This window comes from Pseudoliparis swirei, chromosome 9 (assembly GCF_029220125.1).
Source record: "Pseudoliparis swirei isolate HS2019 ecotype Mariana Trench chromosome 9, NWPU_hadal_v1, whole genome shotgun sequence".
Lineage (NCBI taxonomy): Eukaryota > Metazoa > Chordata > Actinopteri > Perciformes > Liparidae > Pseudoliparis > Pseudoliparis swirei.
The window spans coordinates 1,589,310-1,615,532 of NC_079396.1; the positions used below are offsets into that span (position 1 = coordinate 1,589,310).

The following is a 26,223-nucleotide window of genomic DNA, read 5'->3' on the forward strand; positions in this document are numbered from 1 at the left end:
AAGCTTAGTGACATTTATTCAGAGGAAGAAAAAAAAAAGGAAAGACAACACATCGGGCAGCTGGAGGCTATTCTGGCAGAGGATCAGCGGAGCATCTCACTGCAGGCGGGCGCTGGAGTTCACATGCACACTCACTCACACACACACACACACACACACACACACACACACACACACACAGATCAACACCTCCCAGCATGCAGCTTCTCGGTCCCGTCCTCTGTGTCATCTCATCTTTTGGTCCCTGTGGACTTGCCCTTCACCTCCTGACTCCTATAACTCAGGTGAGCACATGCAGGTGTTTACCTCGGTCACCTTTTGGGTTCTCGCCCGTCAACAAGTAAACAAACTAAAGCCTCTCGTGTTCATCTGGAGGTTCACACACTTTTTAAAGTCTTTAGAAACCCATAAAGAATAAATAACTCATCACATCAAGACTCAGTATTTATGTTTTCTATTACAAGGATAGTTTGTCAGTTCAACATGAATTGTGTGTGTGTGTGTGTGTGTGTTTGACTGTGTGTCTGGGTGTGACTGTTTGTTTGTGTGTCTGTGTGTGTGTAAGTTAGAAAATAAGTAATTAAGTAAATAAATAAATAAATAATTAAGTAAGTAAGTAAATAAGTAAGTAGATAAGTAAGTAAATAAGGTATATTTATGTTGCACTTATCACAGACAGTGTCACAAAGTTCAGTAGTCAATTAAAATAAATGGTCAATAACAGGGTCCAACACATGTCAACATTTAAAAGAGAAAAGTAGAATACACTGTAAAAGATGATGCAGTAAAATAGAAAAACAGAGAACATAAAAACAGGTCTTCTGATGGATCTCTTCGGTTCTCACTCTTCTTCTTCTAATGTCTGAGCCAAAGTTCATGGGCTGGATTCTTTAGTCCCGACTTCCCCTTCATGGCTCACAACACAAACGCTATAAATAGAACAAAAGAACGAGGAGTTTTATTGGTGGGTGCGATGCCCTCTGATATCAAGGGTTCCTTCCCCCGGTCGGCCGAGGGACCTGGTCCACGCCGGAATGTTAAGCAGCGAGGCTCGCCAGGTTCTCAATTCTTTCACTGGAAATCTATTTCTGCCCAACGCTCTGTCTCATGGCTCAGAGACCAGAGCAGCTGTGGCGTCGCCGTCAGGCCGGAGAGAGAGGAGCTCAGTGTATCCGAGAGGAGAGAGGAGCTCAGTGTATCCTAAATATCCAGAAGGAGAGAGGAGAGAGGTGCTCAGTGTATCCTAAATATCCATAAGGAGAGAGGAGAGAGGTGCTCAGTGTATCCTAAATATCCATAAGGAGAGAGGAGAGAGGTGCTCAGTGTATCCTAAACGTCCATAAGGAGAGAGGAGAGGAGAGAGGAGCTCAGTGTATCCTAAACATCCATAAGGAGAGAGGAGAGCTCAGTGTATCCTAAACGTCCATAAGGAGAGAGGAGAGAGGAGCTCAGTGTATCCTAAATATCCAGAAGGAGAGAGGAGAGAGGAGCTCAGTGTATCCTAAACATCCATAAGGAGAGAGGAGAGAGGTGCTCAGTGTATCCTAAACGTCCATAAGGAGAGAGGAGAGAGGTGCTCAGTGTATCCTAAACGTCCATAAGGAGAGAGGAGAGAGGTGCTCAGTGTATCCTAAACGTCCATAAGGAGAGAGGAGAGGAGAGAGGAGCTCAGTGTCTCCTAAACGTCCATAATATAAATGTGGGTTTCTGTCTTTTAAAGAATCTGAATTAAAATAGTGTCATTAATCATCTTATTTTAAAAACCTTTATTTAACGAGGTGAATCCCACTGAGATTAAACATCTCTTTTCGAGGTTGACCTCTGACCCGACAGGCAGCAACAATAGAAACACACACAAAAACACAGAACAAGGAAAAAGAAAGTCAAAGTTAAGAGACGGTGACATAACAGAGTTAATTTAAGAGACATCGACATGTTTGGGAACCTGACGACATTTCTTTCAACCTCAAAACTCTCCTCTTCACTTCCTCCCTCCTCCCCCTCTCTTCTCACACTCTACACCCTTTTTATTCCCCTCCTTTCTTTTATTTATCACCCCTCCACTATTCTTCACGTTTTAATCCTCCCCGTCTCCTCTTTCTATCTTAACCCCCCGGCTTACAGTGGGGTGGGGGGGGGCGTTAGGTCGCCGCCCCCTGTGATTGACGGCTCCAGCTGCCGCTGCGTCCGCCTCTCCAGAGGAGAGAGAGAACGTGTCGAGGCCTGAGGCGGCTTGGCTTTGCAGAGAGGGAATAAAGACCGGGAGGAGATCCCTGTCCTCCTTTCATTATCTTTCTTTTTCTTCTTCTCTTTCTTTCTTCTCCTCCTCTTTCCACCTTCTCCTCCTCCTCTGCACCTCCTTCTATTCCTGGACATTCCCAGGGGGAGCAGCTGAACCCACGTAGACAAACACACCCTATAAAAGGCTCGGGGGATGCCGTCACTCCTCCCTCCATCACTCCTCCCTCCATCCTGATCCCTCCATCCTGATCCCTCCATCCTGATCCCTCCGTCATGATCCCTCCATCTTGATCCCTCCGTCATGATCCCTCCATCCTGATCCCTCCATCCTGATCCCTCCATCCTGATCCCTCCGTCATGATCCCTCCATCTTGATCCCTCCATCTTGATCCCTCCGTCATGATCCCTCCATCTTGATCCCTCCGTCACTCCTCCCTCCATCACTCCTCCCTCCATCCTGATCCCTCCATCCTGATCCTCCATCCTGATCCTCCATCTTGATCCTCCATCCTGATCCTCCGTCCTGATCCTCCATCTGATCCCTCCATCCTGATCCCTCCATCCTGATCCTTCCATCTTGATCCCTCCGTCCTGATCCCTCCATCCTGATCCCTCCGTCATGATCCCTCCATCCTGATCCTCCATCCTCCATCTTGATCCTTCCATCTGATCCCTCCATCTTGATCCCTCCATCCTGATCCCTCCGTCCTGATCCCTCCATCCTGATTCCTCTATCCTGATCCTCCATCCTGATCCTCCATCCTGATCCTCCATCCTGATCCTCCATCCTGATCCCTCCATCCTGATCCTCCATCCTGATCCCTCCATCTTGATCCTCCATCCTGATCCTCCATCCTGATCCCTCCATCTTGATCCCTCCATCTTGATCCTCCTCCATCCTGATCCTCCATCTTGATCCTCCATCCTGATCCTCCATCCTGATCCTCCATCTTGATCCTCCATCCTGATCCTCCATCCTGATCCCTCCATCCTGATCCTCATTGATCCCTCCATCTGATCCTCCATCCTGATCCCTCCATCCTGATCCTCCATCTTGATCCCTCCATCCTGATCCCTCCATCTTGATCCTCCATCCTCCATCCTGATCCCTCCATCTCCTCCCTCCATCCTGATCCTCCATCCTGATCCCTCCATCTTGATCCTCCATCCTGATCCCTCCATCTGATCCCTCCATCTTGATCCTCCATCCTGATCCTCCATCCTGATCCCTCCATCTTGATCCTCCCTCCATCCTGATCCCTCCATCTTGATCCCTCCATCCTGATCCCTCCATCCTGATCCCTCCATCTTGATCCCTCCATCCTGATCCTTCCATCCTGATCCCTCCATCTTGATCCCTCCGTCCTGATCCCTCCATCCTGATCCCTCCATCTTGATCCCTCCATCCTGATCCCTCCATCCTGATCCCTTGTTACGAGCTCAGACACTTAGGAAGTAGGACCCAATTGCACGACCCGGGAGACAGAGATAAAGTATTTGTAAGTACTTTATTTTTCGGTTCTGCAGTGAACAAAATGAAAGCGCTCACGTAGTGAGGATCAAAAACTTTCAAGAGCACAACATAACCCGACCTGATCATGGCAAAGACCAGGCAGACTGACAAGGAACACTGGGAGACAGGGCAATTTAAGCACATGGTAACAAGACACAGGTGGGACCAATCAGGGGCGGGGCTGACACTGATGAGCATAGGAGACAGGTGTGATGACAGGTGAAAACAATCAGGAAGCCTGGAATGAGAGAAAGCGAACATAAATGACCTGAACCTCTCTAGCATATCTGTCGGTGCACAACAGTACCCCCCCCTCTAGGGCCAACTCCTGATGGCCCAGGCTGATTGTAAAAGTCGTGGATAAGAGTCTTGTCTCGATAAATGAAGCAGCTATCCAGCTTCTAGCCTCAGGACCGTAACCCTTCCAGTCTACCAGGAATTGCTTGCCCTCCCTATTACGGACCTCCAGTAGCTTACGGACCTTGTAAGCGTCACCCCTTCAAGAACTGGGGCGGTGGAGGGGCTTGGAGGCGGGAACAAGTGTGCTCTCACACCGGCTTGATTCTACTAACGTGAAGCGTTGGGTGCACTCTCAAGGTCCTGGGGAGTTGCAAGCGTGCCGGCCGGGTTGATGACTCTGGACACTGGAAGCGGACCCACAAATCTCGAGCCAGTTTCTTTGAGGCGACATGGAGTGGTAAGTCTTTGGTAGAGGCCAAACCTTTTGGCCTGGACTGTAGGAGGAGCGACCCTGCGATGAGCGTCCGCAACAGCCTTCATCCGAGCTGAACTTGGAGAAGAGACTGGCGAGCACCAGCCCAAACTCTGCGACAACGTCTGATCATGGCATGTGCCGATGGAACCATCACCTCTTCCTCGTTGTTAGGGAAAAGTGGGCTGGAAACCATTGACACAATGGAATGGAGAGAGACCTGTGGCCGCCGTGGGAAGGGTATTGTGGGCAACCTCGACCCATGTGAGGTGGTCACTCCAGGTGGTCTGGTTCGGGAGGCGAGACAACGTGGCGTAGTCTCTAGTTCTTGGTTCAGGCGCTCCGACTGTCCATTTGACTGAGGTGATATCCTGATGACAGGCTGGCGGTGGCACCTATGAGTCGACAAAACTCTTTCCAGAAGGCGGAAATGAATTGTGGACCCCTGTCGGAAACAATGTCATTAGGAATCCATGGATCCTGAATACGTGATTCATCATGACCTCTGCGGTGACTTTGGCAGAGGAAGCTTGGTCAATGGGATGAAGTGAGCCATCTTTGAAAATCGATCAACCACTGTTAGAACCGTAGTCTTGCCTCTGGATGAGGAAATCCTGTCACAAAATCCATCGAAATGTGTGACCAAGGGCGATGGGGAATCGGCAGCGGCTGGGGCAAGCCCATCTTAACTTGAGCTGAGGCCTTATTACACGCACACACGGACAAGCCGCTACATACTCGGCCACATTTTTCTTCATGGATGGCCACCAGAAACGTTGTTGAATCCTGAACATTGTTCTTGCTACTCCCGGATGGCACGAAAGCACAGATGAGTGAGCCCAGTGGATGACCTTGGGTGAAGAGCCTCAGGAACAAACAGCAGATTGTTGGGACACTCGCTAGGCGCTGGATTCATGACATTTGCCTCTTTAACGTCTGACTCCACTTGCCAGGAAAAGGCTCCGATCACCGGTTAAGTGGAAGGATGGTCTTGGGCTCTACCGCAAGTGGTTCGGGATCGTAAAGGCGAGACAAAGCATCGGGTTTTGATTCTGAGACCGGGACGAAAAGAGAGTGTGAAGTTGAATCTACTAAAGAAAAGTGTCCACCTGGCCTGGCGGGAGTTGAGGCGCTTAGCCTTTCTTATATATTCTAGATTCTTGTGATCTGTCCAGACTAAAAACAGTTGCTCTGCACCCTCTAGCCAGTGTCTCCATTCCTCGAGGCAGCTTTTACAGCTAACAATTCCTTGGTTGCCACGTCATAATTCCGCTCTGCCGTTGTCAACTTCGCGACAGGTAAGCACATGGATGCATCTTGTTGTCTTCTGCAGCACGTTGAGACAGTACTCCTCCAATTCCCTCATTGGAAGCATCCACCTCGACCATAAACTGGCGCTGGGGATCTGGAATGGTGAGTATGGGAGCTGATGTGAATCTATCTCTGAGAAGTTTGAAAGCAAGATCCGCCTCCCTGGTCCACTTGAAGGGAACCTTAGGAGAAGTCAGAACATGCAGAGGAGCAGCAACAGAACTGAAATTCTAATAAACTTCCTATAGAAGTTAGCAAATCCTAGGAACTGCTGAACCTTTTCCTGGAGTCTGGTGTGGGCCACTGGGATACTGCACTGACTTTCGCAGGATCCATTTGGATATGATTAGGTGAGACTATGTATCCTAAGAAAGACACCTCTTCTGTGTGGAACTCGCACTTCTCTGCCTTGACATATAGCTGATTATCCAGTAGTTTCTGCAAAACTTGGCGGACATGGTTAACATGAGATTTAGCGTCTGGGGAGAAAATCAGTATGTCATCCAGATACACAAACACTGAAATATTCAAGAATTCCATAAAACCTCATTCACAAAAGCTTGAAAAACAGCGGTGCATTGCACAGTCAAAAGGCATTACCAAGTACTCATAGTGACCATTCTGAGTGTTGAATCAGTCTTCCACTCATCCCTTGTTTTATTCTAACCAAGTGATATGCATTTCTTAAATCCAACTTGGTGAATATCTTGGCCGTTGAAGCAGTTCAAAAGCAGATGACATGAGTGGCAGAGGATAGCGGTTCTTCACCGTAATGTCATTTAGTGGACTGTAGTCTATGCAAGGTCTCAGAGACCCGTCTTTCTTTCCCACAAAAAAGAATCCGCTCCGGCTGGAGGCGATGAAGGACGGATAATCCCTGATTTGAGTGAAGAGGAGATGTATTCATCCATTGCTGTTCTCTCAGGTCTCGAAATCGAGTAAAGTCTCCCCTTGGGAATGGGGCTCGGTAAGAGATCAATGGGAGTGTCAAAATCTCGGTGAGGAGGTAGCGACCAGGCTTTAGGCTTGTTAAGCGCTTCTTTTAAATCATGGTAACAGGAAGGTACCTTGTGTAGATCAGGATAGTCAGGGTGATCTATAATGATCCTACTAGAGTCTGTTGGTGCATTAACAGGTTGCAGAAGTTTACACCTGCCCTTACAATCCTCTCCATTCCTTAACTTTCCCTGAAGGCCAGTCTATGTGAGGATTGTGGATCTTCAGCCAAGGAAACCCCAAAATAATCGGGTGCTGAGTCGACTCAAAAATATGAAATTGCATGCTCTCGGTATGGTCCTTATTTATAGTAATCCGTATGGGCTCAGTGCAATGGGTAACTGTGAACAACAAGCGGCCGTCTAAGGCACTGGCACTAACAGGATGAGATAAGCGGGACAGTTTAATTTTTAGCTGTTTGACTAGGCCCCAGTCTATAAGGCTTTCGTCAGCCCCTGAGTCTATTAACACACCCTGGTCAATGGTCTGATTGTTAATACAAATGTCTACCTGAGTAACAGGTCGAGGAGGAAGTCTGCGGAAACTTGCTCACCAGCGCCCTCCTTTTGACTGGTGAGCACGATCTTTTCCGGGCATGAGCGAGTTGATGACCCGGCTGGCGCAGTAGAAACAGCAACCCTCCGTGACGGCGCTGCCTCTCCTCCAGAAAGCCTGGTTCTTCCAAGCTGCATGGGTTCACGGAGTCATTGAAGTGTAGTCCTCTGATGGTCCGGTAACATGAGCTGGAAATCCTCCGCTGGCGGCGCGACCCCCCGAGGCGAATTCTGGAAGCTGGGAATAACATCTCGGTTGCGTCGGCGCTCCTCTCTCTTTCGAAGGCGGTTATCGATCCGGATGGCCACAGCGATGAGGATTCCAGATCGGGGTGTCTCCAGTGGAGCCAGCTGGTCCTTTATCGGTTCGAAAGTCCTGTCATGAAGGCGTCACGAAGCCGGAACATTCCATCCGCTGTCCGCTGCTGCTGTACGAAACTCGATGGCATAATCAACCACCTGGCGGTTGAGCTGACGTATTTGAAACAGTCTTCTGCTGGCCTCCGTAGCAGGCGATGAGTGGTCAAAAATGCGCCTCATAGTCTCTATGAAATCGGCCAATGAGTAACATAGTTCGGTGTCTCTAGACCATTCTGCAGTAGCCCAGGCTGCAGCTCTTCCCGTTAAATGAGACACAATAAGCCACTTTACCATGCTCAGATAAAAGGCTGCTGGGTTGTGTTGAAAATGCAGATCACACTGTACCAGAAAGGCTCTGCAATTCGAAGAGTCTCCGGAAAATCTCTCCGGAAGAGCCAGCCGTAACGGGGAGGAAACAGCCTGACCTGGGTCGTCAGCTGGAGTATTGACAGGCAAATTCTCAGCTGTGGATGACGTCACCGGAGGAGCAGTCTGTTGATGAGTGAAAAATTATTCATTTGGGCAACCAGTTGTTGCATCTGTGTAGATAATTCTTCCTGAACCCCGGCCTGGCGTCCTCTCAGCTCTTGTATTTCCCGGCTGACTTTGTCCAGTTTTTCCTCGTGATGAAAAATCGTCACGCCCTGTACCGACAGCGCGGCGTGAAGCGTTCTTGGGTCGGCTGGGTCCATAATGTGGTCAGTTCGTTCTGTTACAAGCTCAGACACTTAGGAAGTAGGACCCAATTGCACGACCGGAGACAGAGATAAAGTATTTCTAAGTACTTTATTTTCGGTTCTGCAGTGAACAAAATGAAAGCGCTCACGTGGTGAGGATCAAAAACTTTTCAAGAGCACAACATAACCCGACCTGATCATGGCAAAGACCAGACGCACTGACAAGGAACACTGGGAGACAGGGGAATTTAAGCACATGGTAACAAGACACAGGTGGGACCAATCAGGGGCGGGGCTGACACTGATGAGCATAGGAGACAGGTGTGATGACAGGTGAAAACAATCAGGAAGCCTGGAATGAGAGAAAGCGAACATAAATGACCTGAACCTCTCTAGCATATCTGTCGGTGCACAACATCCCTCCATCTTGATCCCTCCATCCTGATCCTTCCATCCTGATCCCTCCATCTTGATCCTTCCATCCTGATCCCTCCATCTTGATCCCTCCATCCTGATCCTTCCATCCTGATCCCTCCATCTTGATCCCTCCATCCTGATCCTTCCATCCTGATCCCTCCATCCTGATCCCTCCATCCTGATCCCTCCATCTTGATCCCTCCATCCTGATCTCTCCATCTTGATCCCTCCATCTTGATCCCTCCATCCTGATCCTTCCATCCTGATCCCTCCATCCTGATCCCTCCATCCTGATCCCTCCATCTTGATCCCTCCATCCTGATCCTTCCATCCTGATCCCTCCATCTTGATCCCTCCATCCTGATCCTTCCATCCTGATCCCTCCGTCCTGATCCCTCCATCCTGATCCCTCCATCTTGATCCCTCCATCCTGATCCCTCCATCCTGATCCCTCCATCTTGATCCCTCCATCCTGATCCTTCCATCCTGATCCCTCCATCTTGATCCTTCCATCCTGATCCCTCCATCTTGATCCCTCCATCCTGATCCTTCCATCCTGATCCCTCCATCTTGATCCCTCCATCCTGATCCTTCCATCCTGATCCCTCCATCCTGATCCCTCCATCCTGATCCCTCCATCTTGATCCCTCCATCCTGATCCCTCCATCTTGATCCCTCCATCCTGATCCCTCCATCTTGATCCCTCCATCTTGATCCCTCCATCCTGATCCCTCCATCTTGATCCCTCCATCTTGATCCCTCCGTCATGATCCCTCCATCTTGATCCCTCCGTCACTCCTCCCTCCATCTTGATCCCTCCATCTTGATCCCTCCATCTTGATCCCTCCATCCTGATCCCTCCATCCTGATCCCTCCATCCTGATCCCTCCATCCTGATCCCTCCATCTTGATCCCTCCATCCTGATCCTTCCATCTTGATCCCTCCATCTTGATCCCTCCATCTTGATCCCTCCGTCATGATCCCTCCATCTTGATCCCTCCGTCACTCCTCCCTCCATCACTCCTCCCTCCATCCTGATCCCTCCATCCTGATCCCTCCATCCTGATCCCTCCATCTTGATCCCTCCATCCTGATCCCTCCATCCTGATCCCTCCATCTTGATCCCTCCATCCTGATCCCTCCATCCTGATCCCTCCATCTTGATCCCTCCATCCTCTCCTCTCCTCTCTCTCCCTCCATCTTGATCCCTCCTTTTGATCCCTCCTCATGATCCTCCTCTTCTCCCTCCTCCTCCTCCCTCCTCCTCCTCCCTCCATCCTGATCCCTCCATCCTGATCCCTCTCCTCCTCTCCCTGCGTCTCCTCCTCTCCCTCCTCCTCTCTGCGTCTCCTCCTCTCCCTCCTCCTCCCTCCTCTCTCTCCCCTCCTCTCTCCTCTCTCCTCCTCCCCTCCTCTCCTCCTCCTCTCCTCTCCCCTCTCCTCTCTCCTCCTCCCCTCCTCTCCTCTGTCTCCTCTCCTCCTCCTCCTCTCTGCATCTCCTCCTCTCCCTCCTCTCTGCATCTCCTCCTCTCCCTCCTCCTCTCTGCATCTCCTCCTCTCCCTCCTCCTCTCTCTCCCTCTCGCTCTCTCTCTCTCCCTCTCTCTCCTCTCCCTCCTCTCCCTCCTCTCCTCTCTCTCTCTCTCCCTCTCTCCTCCCTCTCCTCTCCTCTCTCTCCCTCCTCCTCTCCTCTCCCTCTCCTCCTCTCTCCTCTCCTCTCTCTCTCTCTCTCTCCCTCCTCTCTCCTCTCCCTCCTCTCTCCTCTCCCTCCTCTCTCTCCTCTCCCTCCTCTCTCCTCTCCTCTCCCTCCTCTCCATCCTCTCTCTCCTCTCCCTCCTCTCCTCCTCTCTCTCTCCTCTCCCTCCTCTCCTCCCTCCTCTCCTCTCCTCTCTCTCCTCTCTCCTCTCTCCTCCTCTCTCCTCCTCTCCTCCTCTCCTCTCCTCTCTCTCCTCTCTCCTCCTCTCTCTCCTCCCTCTTCTCCTCCTCTCCTCTCCTCTCCTCCTCTCTCCTCTCCCTCTCTCTCTCTCTCCTCCTCTCCTCTCCTCTCTCTCCTCTCCTCCCCTCCTCTCTCCCCCTCTCCTCTCTCCTCCTCTCTCCTCTCCTCCTCTCTCCTCCTCTCTCCTCTCCTCCTCTCTCTCTCCTCTCTCTCCTCTCTCTCCTCTCCCTCCTCTCCCTCCTCTCTCTCCTCTCTCTCCTCTCCCTCCTCTCTCTCCTCTCCCTCCTCTCTCTCCTCTCCCTCCTCTCTCCTCTCTCTCCTCTCCTCCTCTCCTCTCTCCTCTCCTCCTCTCTCCTCTCCTCTCCTCCTCTCTCTCCTCCTCTCCTCTCTCTCCTCCTCTCTCTCCTCTCCCTCCTCTCTCCTCTCTCTCCTCTCCCTCCTCTCGCTGCCCTTCCAGCTCCTCCGTACACCAACAGCCATGTTGTTTTGAGTCCATGTTAACTGTTGACGAGGCTCTGTGCCTCTTTTTTATAGTTTTCCGTGTCGAGCCGTATTCATTATTCAAATTGCAAAAACACATGTTTACAGATGTGAATGCAGAAAAATGATTGTTCCTCTTCTAATGCAAAAGGCCTGGCATGTAGCCAGCGTGCGCCGCTCGGCCCTCTGGGGGATCTCCCGCTGCAGCCAGGCTTCCTGTGTGTGACGTCACAGCCGATGAATCGAAGGAGAACTGCAGCACTTCCTCTCCTCGTCGTGCTTTCACATGAGAAACCGAACGCCACGACGCCGCGCTGCACTTCCCTCTGGCCACTCAGTCATGTGTTGGTTTCTGGTCGTATCCCAGAGGCAGGTTGTAAATCAATAGGCTGAACGTGTATCTTAAAATATTATATTCCTTTCACTTTTAATCCTTTGTTATAGATTATTGCGCAACACGCCTCTTTGTCGTCTGCTAATTGTTTTTCAATTCCCGTCATAAGGATAGTGCTGCCACTCATCATCGTTAACAGTTTAAGAGCTTTCTGTTGGCTTCAGAGGCCTCTCAGCAACGAGTTGACATAAGCACCACCTGAAAGCGTCAGAGAGACCCAGAAATACATCATTTATTCAACTTTCAGTTTGAATTGAAGGTGCATCCGTTCTCCACTTCCAGCAAGTCCAACCACCCAAACCGGTTCGGTGCATTCCTGCAAGACGTCGACAGCTGACTGCGTCCTCCCGTCCCCGAGTCTCTGGGGACATGACACAAGCAAAGAGGAACACTTCGATTTGTTTATTGTTTCTTTTTTCTAAGTGGAAGGAACAGTGTGACAACAGTGAAGTGTAACTACAATTGGTGATGCATTCAAGTGCAGAAAGGGAACAAGGGAATCAGCCCACTGTGCAGCAGCAGCTGTGTTGGCCTGTTGTTTGTTTGAGCTGTAAAGGAATGAGGAAGTCAATCCAAAAGAAAAGGGAACACAGTCTCTCACAGTCAACAGGTACAGACGGACTCCACCTGTGTCGGTAAGAAGTCTCGGGAGCTTTCATCTGCAGCGCCTTATAATATTTATATCATATTAAAACAACCGCACTGCAGCGATGGAGCCGATAATCAGTTAAATTCAGAGTTGCTGACGCCTGGTGTTGGTGGTTTCCTCTCCTCCTCGGTCCCCATGGACCTCTCTCTGCTCCTGGCCCCTCTGGCCCCTCGGGCCATGGACTCCCTGTCCGGGCTGCCGTCTCAGTGCGGCTCCGAGAACAACCTGAAGTTCATCTGCGAGTTCGAGCGCGGGAAAGCGTCCGGCGACGAGGAGCACGACGTCGGCGTGGTGACGGTCATCCTCCCGGCGCAGTGCAGCGTCTACCAGCTGCGGCTGCGCATCTGCATGCAGGTACAAAAAAACAATTGGATGGTGTGTTGTTATTAATACACAGATTATCTGGCACTCTTTGAGTGTTTTATGCACTTTTTCCAAAGTATGCACCACATTGACCTCTCAGTGTGCTAGAGGTGGTGGCTGAGGGTTAGGAAAGGAGAGCAGGAAGGTCCTAACATCTCTCAACAAGCAGTGGAGGAAGTATTTAGATCACAGGTGTCAAACACAAGGCCCGCGGGCCAAATCTAGCCCACCGCATCATTTTATGTGGCCCTTGACGGCTTTACAGACATGTGATCCCCTTTTTCTTAATGAAATTGAAGAAAAATTTCCTGTGCTTTTATTTTGAAGGTTTCAAATTAAATGGATTTATGTTGTAATATTAGAGACATTTTCTTATGTACAATATTTGTACACTCAAATAAACAATAGTCAAATGCAAAGAGAGTTATTTAACAACATGTTCGAGGAGTTTATAAAGTGTTACCGGCCCTTTAAGAGGGCGGCCATGATGCTGATTTGGCCCACGGTGAACATTAGTTTGACACCCCTGATTTAGATCCTTTAATTACTCTAAGTACTAATACCACATTGCAGGTAAAAGTACTGCATGCAAAACATAACTTAAGTGTGTGAGTATACGTCCTTGAAGAATCAAGAAGTAGACGTACTCGTTCTGCAGTCATGATATTGATATTGATATTGGCTCCAAATGGGATGCAGAATGTTTACTGTAGATGTGGTTAGCTAACCGTTGGCAACAGCAATGCATCATGGGAGTCCAGATCCATGTTCTCAGTAAGACGTGCTGACTTCTTCTCTCGCGCCACCATGAGGTTCACATTCAAGGGTTTAAATATTCTATGGCCTGTTTTTATCTTCTCTGTTTGTTTCTTTCACTGCATCATCTTTTACAGAGTATTGTTATTTTCTCCTTTAACTGTTGACATGTTTTGGACCCTGTTATTGATTACTGTAATTATTTTAATTGATTACTGAACAGAACTATGTGACACTTTTTCTGTGAGAAGTGCAAAATAAATAAACCTTACATACTTACTTATTTACTTACTTAATAATTACGTACTTACTTACTCTTAGTTACCTACTAATTACATACTTACTTACATACTTACTTATTTCCTTAATTACTTCCTTATTTACTTCCTTACATACTTCCTTACATAAATACTTCCTTTCATACTTACTTACTTAATTACTTCCTTATACACTTACTTACATCCTTACTTAATTACATACTTCCTGACATAAATACTTTCTTAATTACTTACTTACATATTTACTTAATTAATTACTTACATACTTCCTTACTTCCTTAATTACTTACTTACTTACATACTTACTTACTTAATTACATACTCACTTACTTACTTACATACTTCCTTACATACTTACTTACTTAATTAATTACTTACATACTTAATTACTTACTTAATTACTTACTTACTTAATTACATACTCACTTACTTACTTACATACTTACTGAGGGTTATAGATGTGTTGATATAACTCTGGCGATCCTTCATCTTTTTAGTCTGTTATGAGGTCAGCATGAGTTTTGGATTTACACAGCGGTGCCAACTACAGACTTCCCTTAACAAGCTGAGTGGAGAAAGTTAAGAACACTCAACCTCACAGAGCTGCTGCTGTGGCTCCACACGTTTGGTTAAAAGGTTATATAGATATAAACTGCACCCATCAAGTCTTTCCCCAAAGTCTTCCTCTCTCTGCCTTCAGGCCCAAGAACAAAATTGCCACCCAGACCCACTCGCGGTATTGGACCCGGAGAAGTACAGTCTCCTCTACGCCAGCGGGGACGAGTGGTACGAGGCCTACGACGACTGCCAGGTCATCAGGACGTTGGACATCCCGTGGTCACGCGACGCCGCCGGCCACCTGTCGGCGCACATCGCGGTCAAACCGCCGACGGCGGTCGATCCGGAGGACAAGAAGAAGCAGCAGCGGAGCCTGGAGTACCTGATCGGACACGACCTGGAGCGAGAGGCGGCGGACCGACTCGGCGAGCTCACGTTCACCCGCAGGAAGCTGTCCTCTCCGAGGAGACGGGAGCTGAGGGATCGGGACGCCGAGCTGTACGCCACGGAGCCGTGGGTAACGAGCGCCCCCGTTCCAACCGACCTCCAGAACCAGCTGAACCGCAAGCTGCCCGTCACCTTCCACTACATGAGCAAGATCAGCTTCAGCATCCAGGTGGACTTCAGCGCGACGCCGAGTGTTCTGCTCACGTTCTTCAGGAGGGTGGCGGCGGACGAGGGGCTCGAGTACGACGCCGCGGACCGCCTGGTGCTGAAGGTTTGCGGGAGGGAGGAGTTCTTATCCGGAGACCACCACCTGAGCGACTTCCTCTGGGTTCGACAGTGCCTGAAGACCAACCAAGAGCTCCACCTGTCCGTGGTGCCCGTGTCGCAGCTCGCGGACGAGACCGTCACGTTCGTGGACTGGCCTCTGGTGGACGCCTCCGGTGGGCAGTTCAGCTCCCACGACGACCTCCGCCTGGAAGGGAAGGACCTGGACGACATCTTCATGATCTCCTTGTGGGACTGCAACCGGAGGCTCCGGGTGAAACTGCTCGGCTTCGACATCCCGTACCTCCCGAGCAAATGCCCTCAGAGCGTTTACGTCAAAGCCTCCATCCTCTACGGCAACAAGGTGCTCTCCTCGGTGTCCTCGCATCCCAAGGCCTTTGCGGACGAAGTGCTGTGGAACGAGTGGCTGGAATTCGATATTCTCCTCAGGGATCTGCCACGTGGAGCTAAGCTGGCTTTCACTATCAATGCCAGTGGTGGTGACGCCCCCCCAGGAACCAAAGACCCCAAACCTTCAGGAGCCAAAGACTCAAAGTCGTCAATGCCTTCAGTCAAAAAAGCCCCGGAGCTGCGGAAGGGGAAGGGGAAGGTGCTCTACTTTGTCAATCTCCTCCTCATCGACCACAGGTCAGGTCTTAACATCAATTACAACTTCAGTGTTAGATTTCAGAAAAGGAAAACACGCTAACATCAAAGGTATCTGCATCGAAGATTTAAAGGCGACTTGGTCAAATTTCCTACTGTATTTTATGGAAATTATGCTTAAAAAATGTAATCTTTAAAAACCCTGGTTTAAAAGGTTCTATTAGATACCTTTATAGGTTCTTTGAAGTTACTCTTTAAGGACATGGTTCTTTAAAGAACCCTGGTTTGAAAGGTTCTTTATGGAACCATTAATGGGGCCTTAAAGAACCATGTTTTGAAGGTTCTTTGAGACACCTTTATAGGTTCTTTGAAGTTACTCTTTAAGGACATGGTTCTTTAAAGAACCCTGGTTTGAAAGGTTCTTCGTGGAACCGGAAATAGTTCTTCTATGGCATCACTCTGAAGAACCATTTTCGGTTATAGATGGCACCTGCATGTTTCTGTGTGAGGCGTCCAGGAAGCGTCCGAATTAGATGCCAGAACCACCTCAGCTGACTACTTCCCTTTAATATCTTTTCTAATGGTCCCCCTGTTTGCCCCTGCAGGTCTGTGCTCAGCCAGGGCCCCTACACCATGCACATGTGGCCCTACCCCGACGTGGAGAAAGAGGCCATCGCCTACCAGGCAGACAAGCTGTCCTCGGCCACCAACCCGGACGTAGCGGACTCCATGGCGATCAGCGTCCTCCTGGACCGCTACAGCTTCCCCGTGGTCCTGCCCAACGGCTCCAGCACCTCCGAGTGCTCCGGCAGTCCTTTTTCCAGCCTCACTTTGACCAAATCTCAGGCAGCCTCCCCGACCTCGCCCTCTTGCAACTCACCCGGCGCAGATTCTTCCTCTCAGCAATTTCGACGCCACTCGGTGGCGGACCCCGTCACCCTCAGGTCCCCGTCGCTAGACGCCAATGGCAGCACGCCGTGCCTCAGGAGGTTCCGGGAGGAAAGCGTCCGCTACGCCTCAAATCTCGCCCAATACCTGCGCAGCGTGGATTGGATGAACCGCAGAGTGGTGGAGGATGTCCATTGGCTGCTGGGCAACTGGGATCCTGCAGAGCTGGACGTGACGGTGGCCCTGGAGCTGCTCAGCATGGACTTTGCCGACGGGACGGTCCGGAGACTCGCGGTCCAGAGGTTGGAGAGCCTGTCCAACGACGATATACTGATGTACCTGCTGCAGCTGGTGCAGGTGTGTGTGTGTCGGTAGAGATACGACAAGTGTGTGTGTGGAAAGACTTGAACACACTTTTCTATTGGAAGCACCGACACACAGAACAATAAAGGTTCTTGAATGGTTCTTTAAAAGGCTTTGTGGTTTTACGAAGAACCATTACCTACGGAAGAACCATTTTGGAAATGGTTCTTTAGAGAACCCTGGCTTTAAAAGTTGTGTTGGAACCAGAAATGGTGCCTGAAAAAGAAGAAAAAACTTACGATTTTTTGAGACACCTTTATAGGTTCTTTGAAGAACTCTTTAAGTAAATAGTTCTTTAAAGAACCATGGTTTGAAAGGTTCTCTGTTGAACCCGAAATCGTGCCTTAAAGAATCTTTTTTAAGGTTCTTTGAGAAACCTTTATAGGTTCTTTGAATAAGTATTCAAGGGTCTTTAAAGAACCCTGGTTTGAAAGGTTTTGGTGGAACCATAAATGGTGCCTTAATTAACCATGTTTTGATGGCTCTATGAGGCACCTTTATAGGTTATTTGAAGAACTCTTTAAGGAAATGGTTCTTTAGAGAACCCTGATGTTTAGAGAACCTCAGATGTGAACATCATGGCTCCTTCACTGAGACTGATGGCATTTCCATTCCAATACAAATAAAAGAAGGAAGTTTATTCATTTGTTGTGAATCATTATATGACGTTCCCGTAGACACCTGACTGTACCTTCTCCCTCCAGACCCTCAAAGTGGAGCCGTACCACGACAGCTGCCTCGCTCGCTTCCTCATCCAACGGGCTCTGAGGGTGAGCATCAACACAGCACCTATTACACCTGAACACAGCACCCAGAACACAACACACATTACACCTGAACACAACACACATTACACCTGAACACAACACACATTACACCTGAACACAACACACATTACACCTGAACACAGCACCTATTACACCTGAACACAGCACCCAGAACACAGCACACATTACACCTGAACACAACACACATTACACCTGAACACAACACACATTACACCTGAACACAGCACCTATTACACCTGAACACAACACCCATTACACCTGAACACAACACCCATTACACCTGAACACAACACACATTACACCTGAACACAGCACCTATTACACCTGAACACAGCACCCAGTACACCTGAACACAGCACCCAGTACACCTGAACACAACACACATTACACCTGAACACAACACACATTACACCTGAACACAACACCCATTACACCTGAACACAACACACATTACACCTGAACACAACACACATTACACCTGAACACAACACACATTACACCTGAACACAGCACCCAGTACACCTGAACACAGCACCCAGTACACCTGAACACAACACACATTACACCTGAACACAACACACATTACACCTGAACACAACACCCATTACACCTGAACACAACACACATTACACCTGAACACAACACACATTACACCTGAACACAACACCCATTACACCTGAACACAACACACATTACACCTGAACACAACACCCATTACACCTGAACACAACACATTACACCTGAACACAGCACCCAGTACACCTGAACACAACACACATTACACCTGAACACAACACACATTACACCTGAACACAACACCCAGTACACCTGAACACAGCACCCAGTACACCTGAACACAACACCCATTACACCTGAACACAACACACATTACACCTGAACACAACACACATTACACCTGAACACAACACCCAGTACACCTGAACACAACACATTACACCTGAACACAACACACATTACACCTGAACACAACACAGTACACTGAACACAACACATTACACCTGAACACAACACACATTACACCTGAACACAACACCCATTACACCTGAACACAACACCCAGTACACCTGAACACAACACCCATTACACCTGAACACAACACATTACACCTGAACACACATTACACCTGAACACAACACACATTACACCTGAACACAACACAGTACACCTGAACACAACACATTACACCTGAACACAACACATTACACCTGAACACAACACATTACACCTGAACACAACACATTACACCTGAACACAACACACATTACACCTGAACACAACACATTACACCTGAACACAACACCAGTACACCTGAACACAACACACATTACACCTGAACACAACACATACACCTGAACACAGCCCACATTACACCTGAACACAACACCATTACACCTGAACACAACACATTACACCTGAACACAACACCATTACACCTGAACACAACACATTACACCTGAACACAACACCCAGTACACCTGAACACAACACATTACACCTGAACACAACACACATTACACCTGAACACAACACCCATTACACCTGAACACAACACATTACACCTGAACACAACACCCATTACACCTGAACACAACACCCAGTACACCTGAACACAACACCCATTACACCTGAACACAACACATTACACCTGAACACCTGAACACAACACCATTACACCTGAACACAACACACATTACACCTGAACACAACACCATTACACCTGAACACAACACATTACACCTGAACACAACACACATTACACCTGAACACAACACCATTACACCTGAACACAACACATTACACCTGAACACAACACATTACACCTGAACACAACACCCATTACACCTGAACACAACACACATTACACCTGAACACAACACCCATTACACCTGAACACAACACCCAGTACACCTGAACACAACACCCATTACACCTGAACACAACACACATTACACCTGAACACAACACCATTACACCTGAACACAACATTACACCTGAACACAACACCCATTACACCTGAACACAACACCCATTACACCTGAACACAACACACATTACACCTGAACACAACACACATTACACCTGAACACAACACCCATTACACCTGAACACAACACACATTACACCTGAACACAACACCCATTACACCTGAACACAACACCCAGTACACCTGAACACAACACACATTACACCTGAACACAACACACATTACACCTGAACACAGCACCCAGTACACCTGAACACAACACCCATTACACCTGAACACAACACACATTACACCTGAACACAACACACATTACACCTGAACACAACACACATTACACCTGAACACAACACACATTACACCTGAACACAACACACATTACACCTGAACACAACACCTATTACACGTGGATTACTAGAGAGGAATATCAGAAGTTTAATTCAATAAACTGTCTCCTCTCTCACCTCCTCCATCATCTCCTCCCTCACCTCCTCCACTGTCTCCTCCTCCCTCACCTCCTCACCTCCTCCACTGTCTCCTCCATCACCTCCTCCACTGTCTCCTCCATCACCTCCTCCACTGTCTCCTCACTCACCTCCTCCCTCACCTCCTCCATCATCTCCTCCTCCACCACTGTCTCCTCCCTCACCTCCTCCATCATCTCCTCCTCCACCACTGTCTCCTCCCTCACCTCCTCCACCTTATCCTCCATCACCTCCTCACCTCCTCCACCGTCTCCTCCCTCCTCCACAGAGCAAGCGCATCGGCCACTTCTTCTTCTGGTACGTGCGCAGTGAGGTGTCGGGCTGCCTGTACTTCCGGGGCGCGCGCGGTGATCCTGTGCGCGCGTGCCTGCGCGGCGCGGCCCGCGCCGCGACCCGGCTCCGCCAGGCAGGTGCGGCGGCGAGCGTCTGCGCTGTGCCGTCTGACGATCAAACGAAGACACCGACCCCCCGAGACCCCCCCCCCCACCCCACAGGTGAGACGACATGCTGTTCATCTGGTCACATGACATCTATTGTTCATCAGGTCACATGACATCTATTGTTCACCTGGTCACATGACATCTATTGTTCATCTGGTCACATGACATCTATTGTTCATCAGGTCACATGACATCTATTGTTCACCTGGTCACATGACATCTATTGTTCATCAGGTCACATGACATCTATTGTTCATCTGGTCACATGACATCTATTGTTCATCTGGTCACATGACATCTATTGTTCATCAGGTCACATGACATCTATTGTTCACCTGGTCACATGACATCTATTGTTCATCTGGTCACATGACATCTATTGTTCATCTGGTCACATGACATCTATTGTTCATCTGGTCACATGACATCTATTGTTCATCTGGTCACATGACATCTATTGTTCATCTGGTCACATGACATCTATTGTTCATCTGGTCACATGACATCTATTGTTCATCTGGTCACATGACATCTATTGTTCATCTGGTCACATGACATCTATTGTTCATCTGGTCACATGACATCTATTGTTCACCTGGTCACATGACATCTATTGTTCATCTGGTCACATGACATCTATTGTTCATCTGGTCACATGACATCTATTGTTCACCTGGTCACATGACATCTATTGTTCATCTGGTCACATGACATCTATTGTTCACCTGGTCACATGACATCTATTGTTCATCTGGTCACATGACATCTATTGTTCATCTGGTCACATGACATCTATTGTTCATCTGGTCACATGACATCTATTGTTCATCTGGTCACATGACATCTATTGTTCATCTGGTCACATGACATCTATTGTTCATCTGGTAACATGACATCTATTGTTCACCTGGTCACATGACATCTATTGTTCATCTGGTCACATGACATCTAGTGTTCATCTGGTCACATGACATCTATTGTTCATCAGGTCACATGACATCTATTGTTCATCTGGTCACATGACATCTATTGTTCTTCTGGTTACATGACATCTGTTGTTCATCTAGTCACATGACATCTATTGTTCATCTGGTCACATGACATCTATTGTTCATCTGGTCACATGACATCTAGTGTTCACCTGGTCACATGATATCTATTGTTCACCTGGTCACATGACATCTATTGTTCATCTGGTCACATGACATCTATTGTTCACCTGGTCACATGACATCTATTGTTCATCTGGTCACATGACATCTATTGTTCTTCTGGTCACATGACATCTATTGTTCTTCTGGTCACATGACATCTATTGTTCATCTGGTCACATGACATCTAGTGTTCTTCTGGTCACATGACATCTGTTGTTCATCTGGTCACATGACATCTATTGTTCACCTGGTCACATGACATCTATTGTTCATCTGGTCACATGACATCTATTGTTCATCTGGTCACATGACATCTAGTGTTCTTCTGGTCACATGACATCTATTGTTCATCTGGTCACATGACATCTATTGTTCACCTGGTCACATGACATCTATTGTTCATCTGGTCACATGACATCTATTGTTCATCTAGTCACATGACATCTATTGTTCATCTGGTCACATGACATCTATTGTTCATCTGGTCACATGACATCTGTTGTTCATCTGGTCATATGACATCATACAACATACCTGTATACCTGTGTCTCTGTGTGTCTTCAGCTCCCCTGAAGCTTCAGGAGCTTCTTAGGAACAGTAATCTACCCAATGAATTCCTGCTGCCCTTTGACCCCCGGATCAAGGCCGGATGGATCCTGGTGAGCCTCCTGCTGCCCGTTGGCGTGATGCAGATTCTGAGTGAGGGCTCACGGGCTCAGAAGGATGTCAGAGGGATGAACACTTTTAAACACATTCAAAGTGATCACATCTGAACCTGTTAGCATGGACCTCCCTGTGAACCGTCCCGCTCATTACGTTCTCTTTGTGTCGTCCAGCTGGACAAATGCAAAGTGATGGCCTCCAAGAAGAAGCCTCTGTGGCTGGAGTTCTCCCCCATGCCGTCTCCCACCTCGGCCACGCCCGTGGGCATCATCTTCAAAGAGGGAGACGACCTGAGGCAGGACATGCTGATCATTCAGGTGTGATGTCCTCATGAGTCATCTGACGGGGAAGTACTGTGGGTCCACCTGACTGTCCTGAGTCCTCCCGTCCAGACGCTGGTGGTGATGGAGTCCATCTGGCAGGAGAAGTCTCTGGACCTGAACCTGGTTCCGTACGGCTGCATCTCCACAGGACACAACATAGGTCAGTCTCACTGTTATGAGAGGCTTCTTTAGTTAAACTCCACTTAGAATAACCTGGAGCGTCGTCTCCACGTTCCCTACTTCACCTTCCCTACTTCACGTTCCCTACTTCACGTTCCCTACTTCACGACTATATTACAGAGTTTTCTCCAGGCGAAAATTACAGCGCATTTCCGTTTTTATAGGTTTCCAATAAATGTTGTTTTCGGAAGGTCCAAAAGGCCGGAATCGAACCCTTGACTCTGTGGTTACACACGGAAAATAATGGTTCTTAAATGGTTCTTTAAAAGGCTTTGTGGTTCTACGAAGAACCATCACCTGCTGAAGAACCATTTTGTTTCATTTGAGGCCCCTTTATTAGTTCTTTGAAGAACTCTTTCAGGAAATGGTTCTTTAGAGAACCCTGGTTTGAAAGGTTCTTTGTGGAACCAGATATGGTGCCTTGAAGAACCATGTCTGATAAATACGTCCTGTGTAAAGCGACACCAACTAAACCACTAAACCCAGTTCCTCGCCCACAGGGATGATCGAGATCGTGAGGAACGCCGTGACCATCGCCACCGTCCAGTGGAGCCAGGGAGGAACGTCGGCCGCCTTCAAGAACGACGCTCTGTTTGAGTGGCTCCGGTCCAAATGTCCTCTGCAGGAAATAGTGAGTGAGCTGGAGGAGGGAGGAGTAGCCTCATCAAGAGGAGCTGGAGGAGGGAGGAGTAGCCTCATCAAGAGGAGCTGGAGGAGGGAGGAGTAGCCTCATCAAGAGGAGCTGGAGGAGTAGCCTCATCAAGAGGAGCTGGAGGAGGGAGGAGTAGCCTCATCAAGAGGAGCTTGAGGAGGGAGGAGTAGCCTCATCAAGAGGAGCTGGAGGAGGGAGGAGTAGCCTCATCAAGAGGAGCTTGAGGAGGGAGGAGTAGCCTCATCAAGAGGAGCTGGAGGAGTAGCCTCATCAAGAGGAGCTGGAGGAGGGAGGAGTAGCCTCATCAAGAGGAGCTGGAGGAGGGAGGAGTAGCTTCATCAAGAAGAGCTGGAGGAGGGAGGAGTAGCCTCATCAAGAGGAGCTGGAGGAGTAGCCTCATCAAGAGCAGCTGGAGGAGGGAGGAGTAGCCTCATCAAGAGGAGCTGGGGGAGGGAGGAGTAGCCTCATCAAGAGGAGCTGGAGGAGGGTGGAGTAGCCTCATCAAGAGGAGCTGGAGGAGGGAGGAGTAGCCTCATCAAGAGGAGCTGGAGGAGTAGCCTCATCAAGAGGAGCTGGAGGAGGGAGGAGTAGCTTCATCAAGAGGAGCTGGAGGAGGGAGGAGTAGCCTCATCAAGAGGAGCTGGAGGAGGAAGGAGTAGCCTCATCAAGAGGAGCTGGAGGAGGGAGGAGTAGCCTCATCAAGAGGAGCTGGAGGAGGAAGGAGTAGCCTCATCAAGAGGAGTTGGAGGAGTAGCTTCATCAAGAGGAGCTGGAGGAGGGAGGAGTAGCCTCATCAAGAGGAGCTGGAGGAGGGAGGAGTAGCTTCATCAAGAGGAGCTGGAGGAGGGAGGAGTAGCCTCATCAAGAGGAGCTGGAGGAGGAAGGAGTAGCTTTATCAAGAGGAGCTGGAGGAGGGAGGAGTAGCCTCATCAAGAGGAGCTGGAGGAGGGAGGAGTAGCCTCATCAAGAGGAGCTGGAGGAGGGAGGAGTAGCCTCATCAAGAGGAGCTGGAGGAGGGAGGAGTAGCCTCATCAAGAGGAGCTGGAGGAGGGTGGAGTAGCCTCATCAAGAGGAGCTGGAGGAGGGAGGAGTAGCCTCATCAAGAGGAGCTGGAGGAGGGAGGAGTAGCCTCATCAAGAGGAGCTGGAGGAGGGAGGAGTAGCCTCATCAAGAGGAGCTGGAGGAGGGAGGAGTAGCCTCATCAAGAGGAGCTGCAGGAGGGAGGAGTAGCCTCATCAAGAGGAGCTGCAGGAGGGAGGAGTAGCCTCATCAAGAGGAGCTGGAGGAGGGAGGAGTAGCCTCATCAAGAGGAGCTGGAGGAGGGAGGAGTAGCCTCATCAAGAGGAGCTGCAGGAGGGAGGAGTAGCCTCATCAAGAGGAGCTGCAGGAGGGAGGAGTAGCCTCATCAAGAGGAGCTGCTCCATGACCTTGGTGACCCATCTTCTCGTCCAGACTCCCATGGAGGGTGGAGGCTCTCCTCTGGTTTGAACACATGACCATGAGGCTCTGTGGTCTCGTCCCTCTCAGCATTACCGGACCGTGGAGCGCTTCGTGCAGTCGTGCGCCGGCTACTGCGTGGCCACGTACGTGCTCGGCATCGGCGACCGGCACAACGACAACATCATGATCACAGACCAAGGTGCGTTCACCTCCACGCCGCCACGCCTCCGTCAGCCGCTCACTGAACTGTAAACCCTCGTCGTGCGTCGTCTCCCCTCAGGGAACCTGTTCCACATCGACTTCGGCCACATCCTGGGCAACAGGAAGTCCTTCCTCGGCGTGAGCAGGGAGCGCGTGCCGTTCGTCCTCACGCCCGACTTCGTGCACGTCATGGGCCGCAGCAAGGGGCGCAACAGCCTCTACTTCCAGAAGTTCAAGGTGAGGAGTGTGTGGTGGTGGTGGTGGTGTGTGTGTGTGTGTGTGTGTGTAATTATACTGATGCTTTCACTTCCCGGTGAAGCTGCTATCACTAAGGATGCTGCCTGTAGTTACATCTTTCAACCAGAGAGGGCAGCAAAACACTATTTACTGGAGGGAAACACGAGAGGGCGCTGCACCACATTTTATATACTATAAAGACACACGACATGACACTAAATCACATTTGATATTCTTTAAAGACACCCCACATGACACTAAATAACATTTTATATTCTATAAAGACACCCCACATGACAATAAATCACATTGTCTCACTATAAAGACACCCCACAAGACGCTAAATCACATTTATGTCCTATAAAGACACCCCACATGACACTAAATAACATTTTATATTCTATAAAGACACCCCACATGACAATAAATCACATTGTCTCACTAGAAAGACACCCCACAAGACGCTAAATCACATTTATGTACTATAAAGACACCCCACATGACACTAAATCACATGTTATCACCTGTACCAGGACACCTGCATCCAGGCCTACCTGTCCCTGCGCTGCCACTCCCGCCTGCTGGTCACCCTCTTCTCCCTCATGCTGCTGACCGGCATCCCGGAGCTGAGCGCCGCAGAGGACATCCTCTACCTGCGGGAGGCGCTGCAGGAGGAGCAGAGCGAGGCCGAGGCCAAGGAGCACTTCCTCCAGCAGATCCTGAGGTGTGAGGAGCAGGGCTGGAAGGTGCAGGCCAACTGGTGGGTCCACATGGTGGCCGGCGCCAAGTAGACGCTGAGGTCGGGTATTAATGCCGATATGCGACGTTGTTTTGGCTGTTTCAGTTTGTTTTGATCGACTCTGAGCACAAAAGATGCTCTTCAAGGTCACACCTATA

General features: G+C 49.2%; 1 protein-coding gene across 1 annotated transcript in view; it reads left to right on the forward strand.

Annotated features, from left to right (window-relative positions):
• Positions 1-168: 168 nt before the first annotated feature.
• The window catches only part of si:rp71-17i16.5 (phosphatidylinositol 4,5-bisphosphate 3-kinase catalytic subunit gamma isoform), a 26,507-nt gene continuing 452 nt past the window's right edge, over positions 169-26,223 (forward strand). Inside the window, exons 1-13 of the mRNA XM_056423467.1 lie at positions 169-284; positions 11,347-12,592; positions 14,336-15,552; positions 16,116-16,755; positions 17,466-17,531; positions 20,305-20,530; positions 22,195-22,289; positions 22,467-22,610; positions 22,686-22,776; positions 23,297-23,427; positions 24,976-25,087; positions 25,169-25,326; positions 25,860-26,223. The exon at positions 25,860-26,223 is cut by the window's right edge and continues 452 nt beyond it. Coding sequence (XP_056279442.1) covers positions 12,374-12,592; positions 14,336-15,552; positions 16,116-16,755; positions 17,466-17,531; positions 20,305-20,530; positions 22,195-22,289; positions 22,467-22,610; positions 22,686-22,776; positions 23,297-23,427; positions 24,976-25,087; positions 25,169-25,326; positions 25,860-26,117 — 3,357 coding nt within the window. The 5' untranslated portion in view covers positions 169-284; positions 11,347-12,373 and the 3' untranslated portion in view covers positions 26,118-26,223. The remainder of the gene's footprint in view (positions 285-11,346; positions 12,593-14,335; positions 15,553-16,115; positions 16,756-17,465; positions 17,532-20,304; positions 20,531-22,194; positions 22,290-22,466; positions 22,611-22,685; positions 22,777-23,296; positions 23,428-24,975; positions 25,088-25,168; positions 25,327-25,859) is intronic.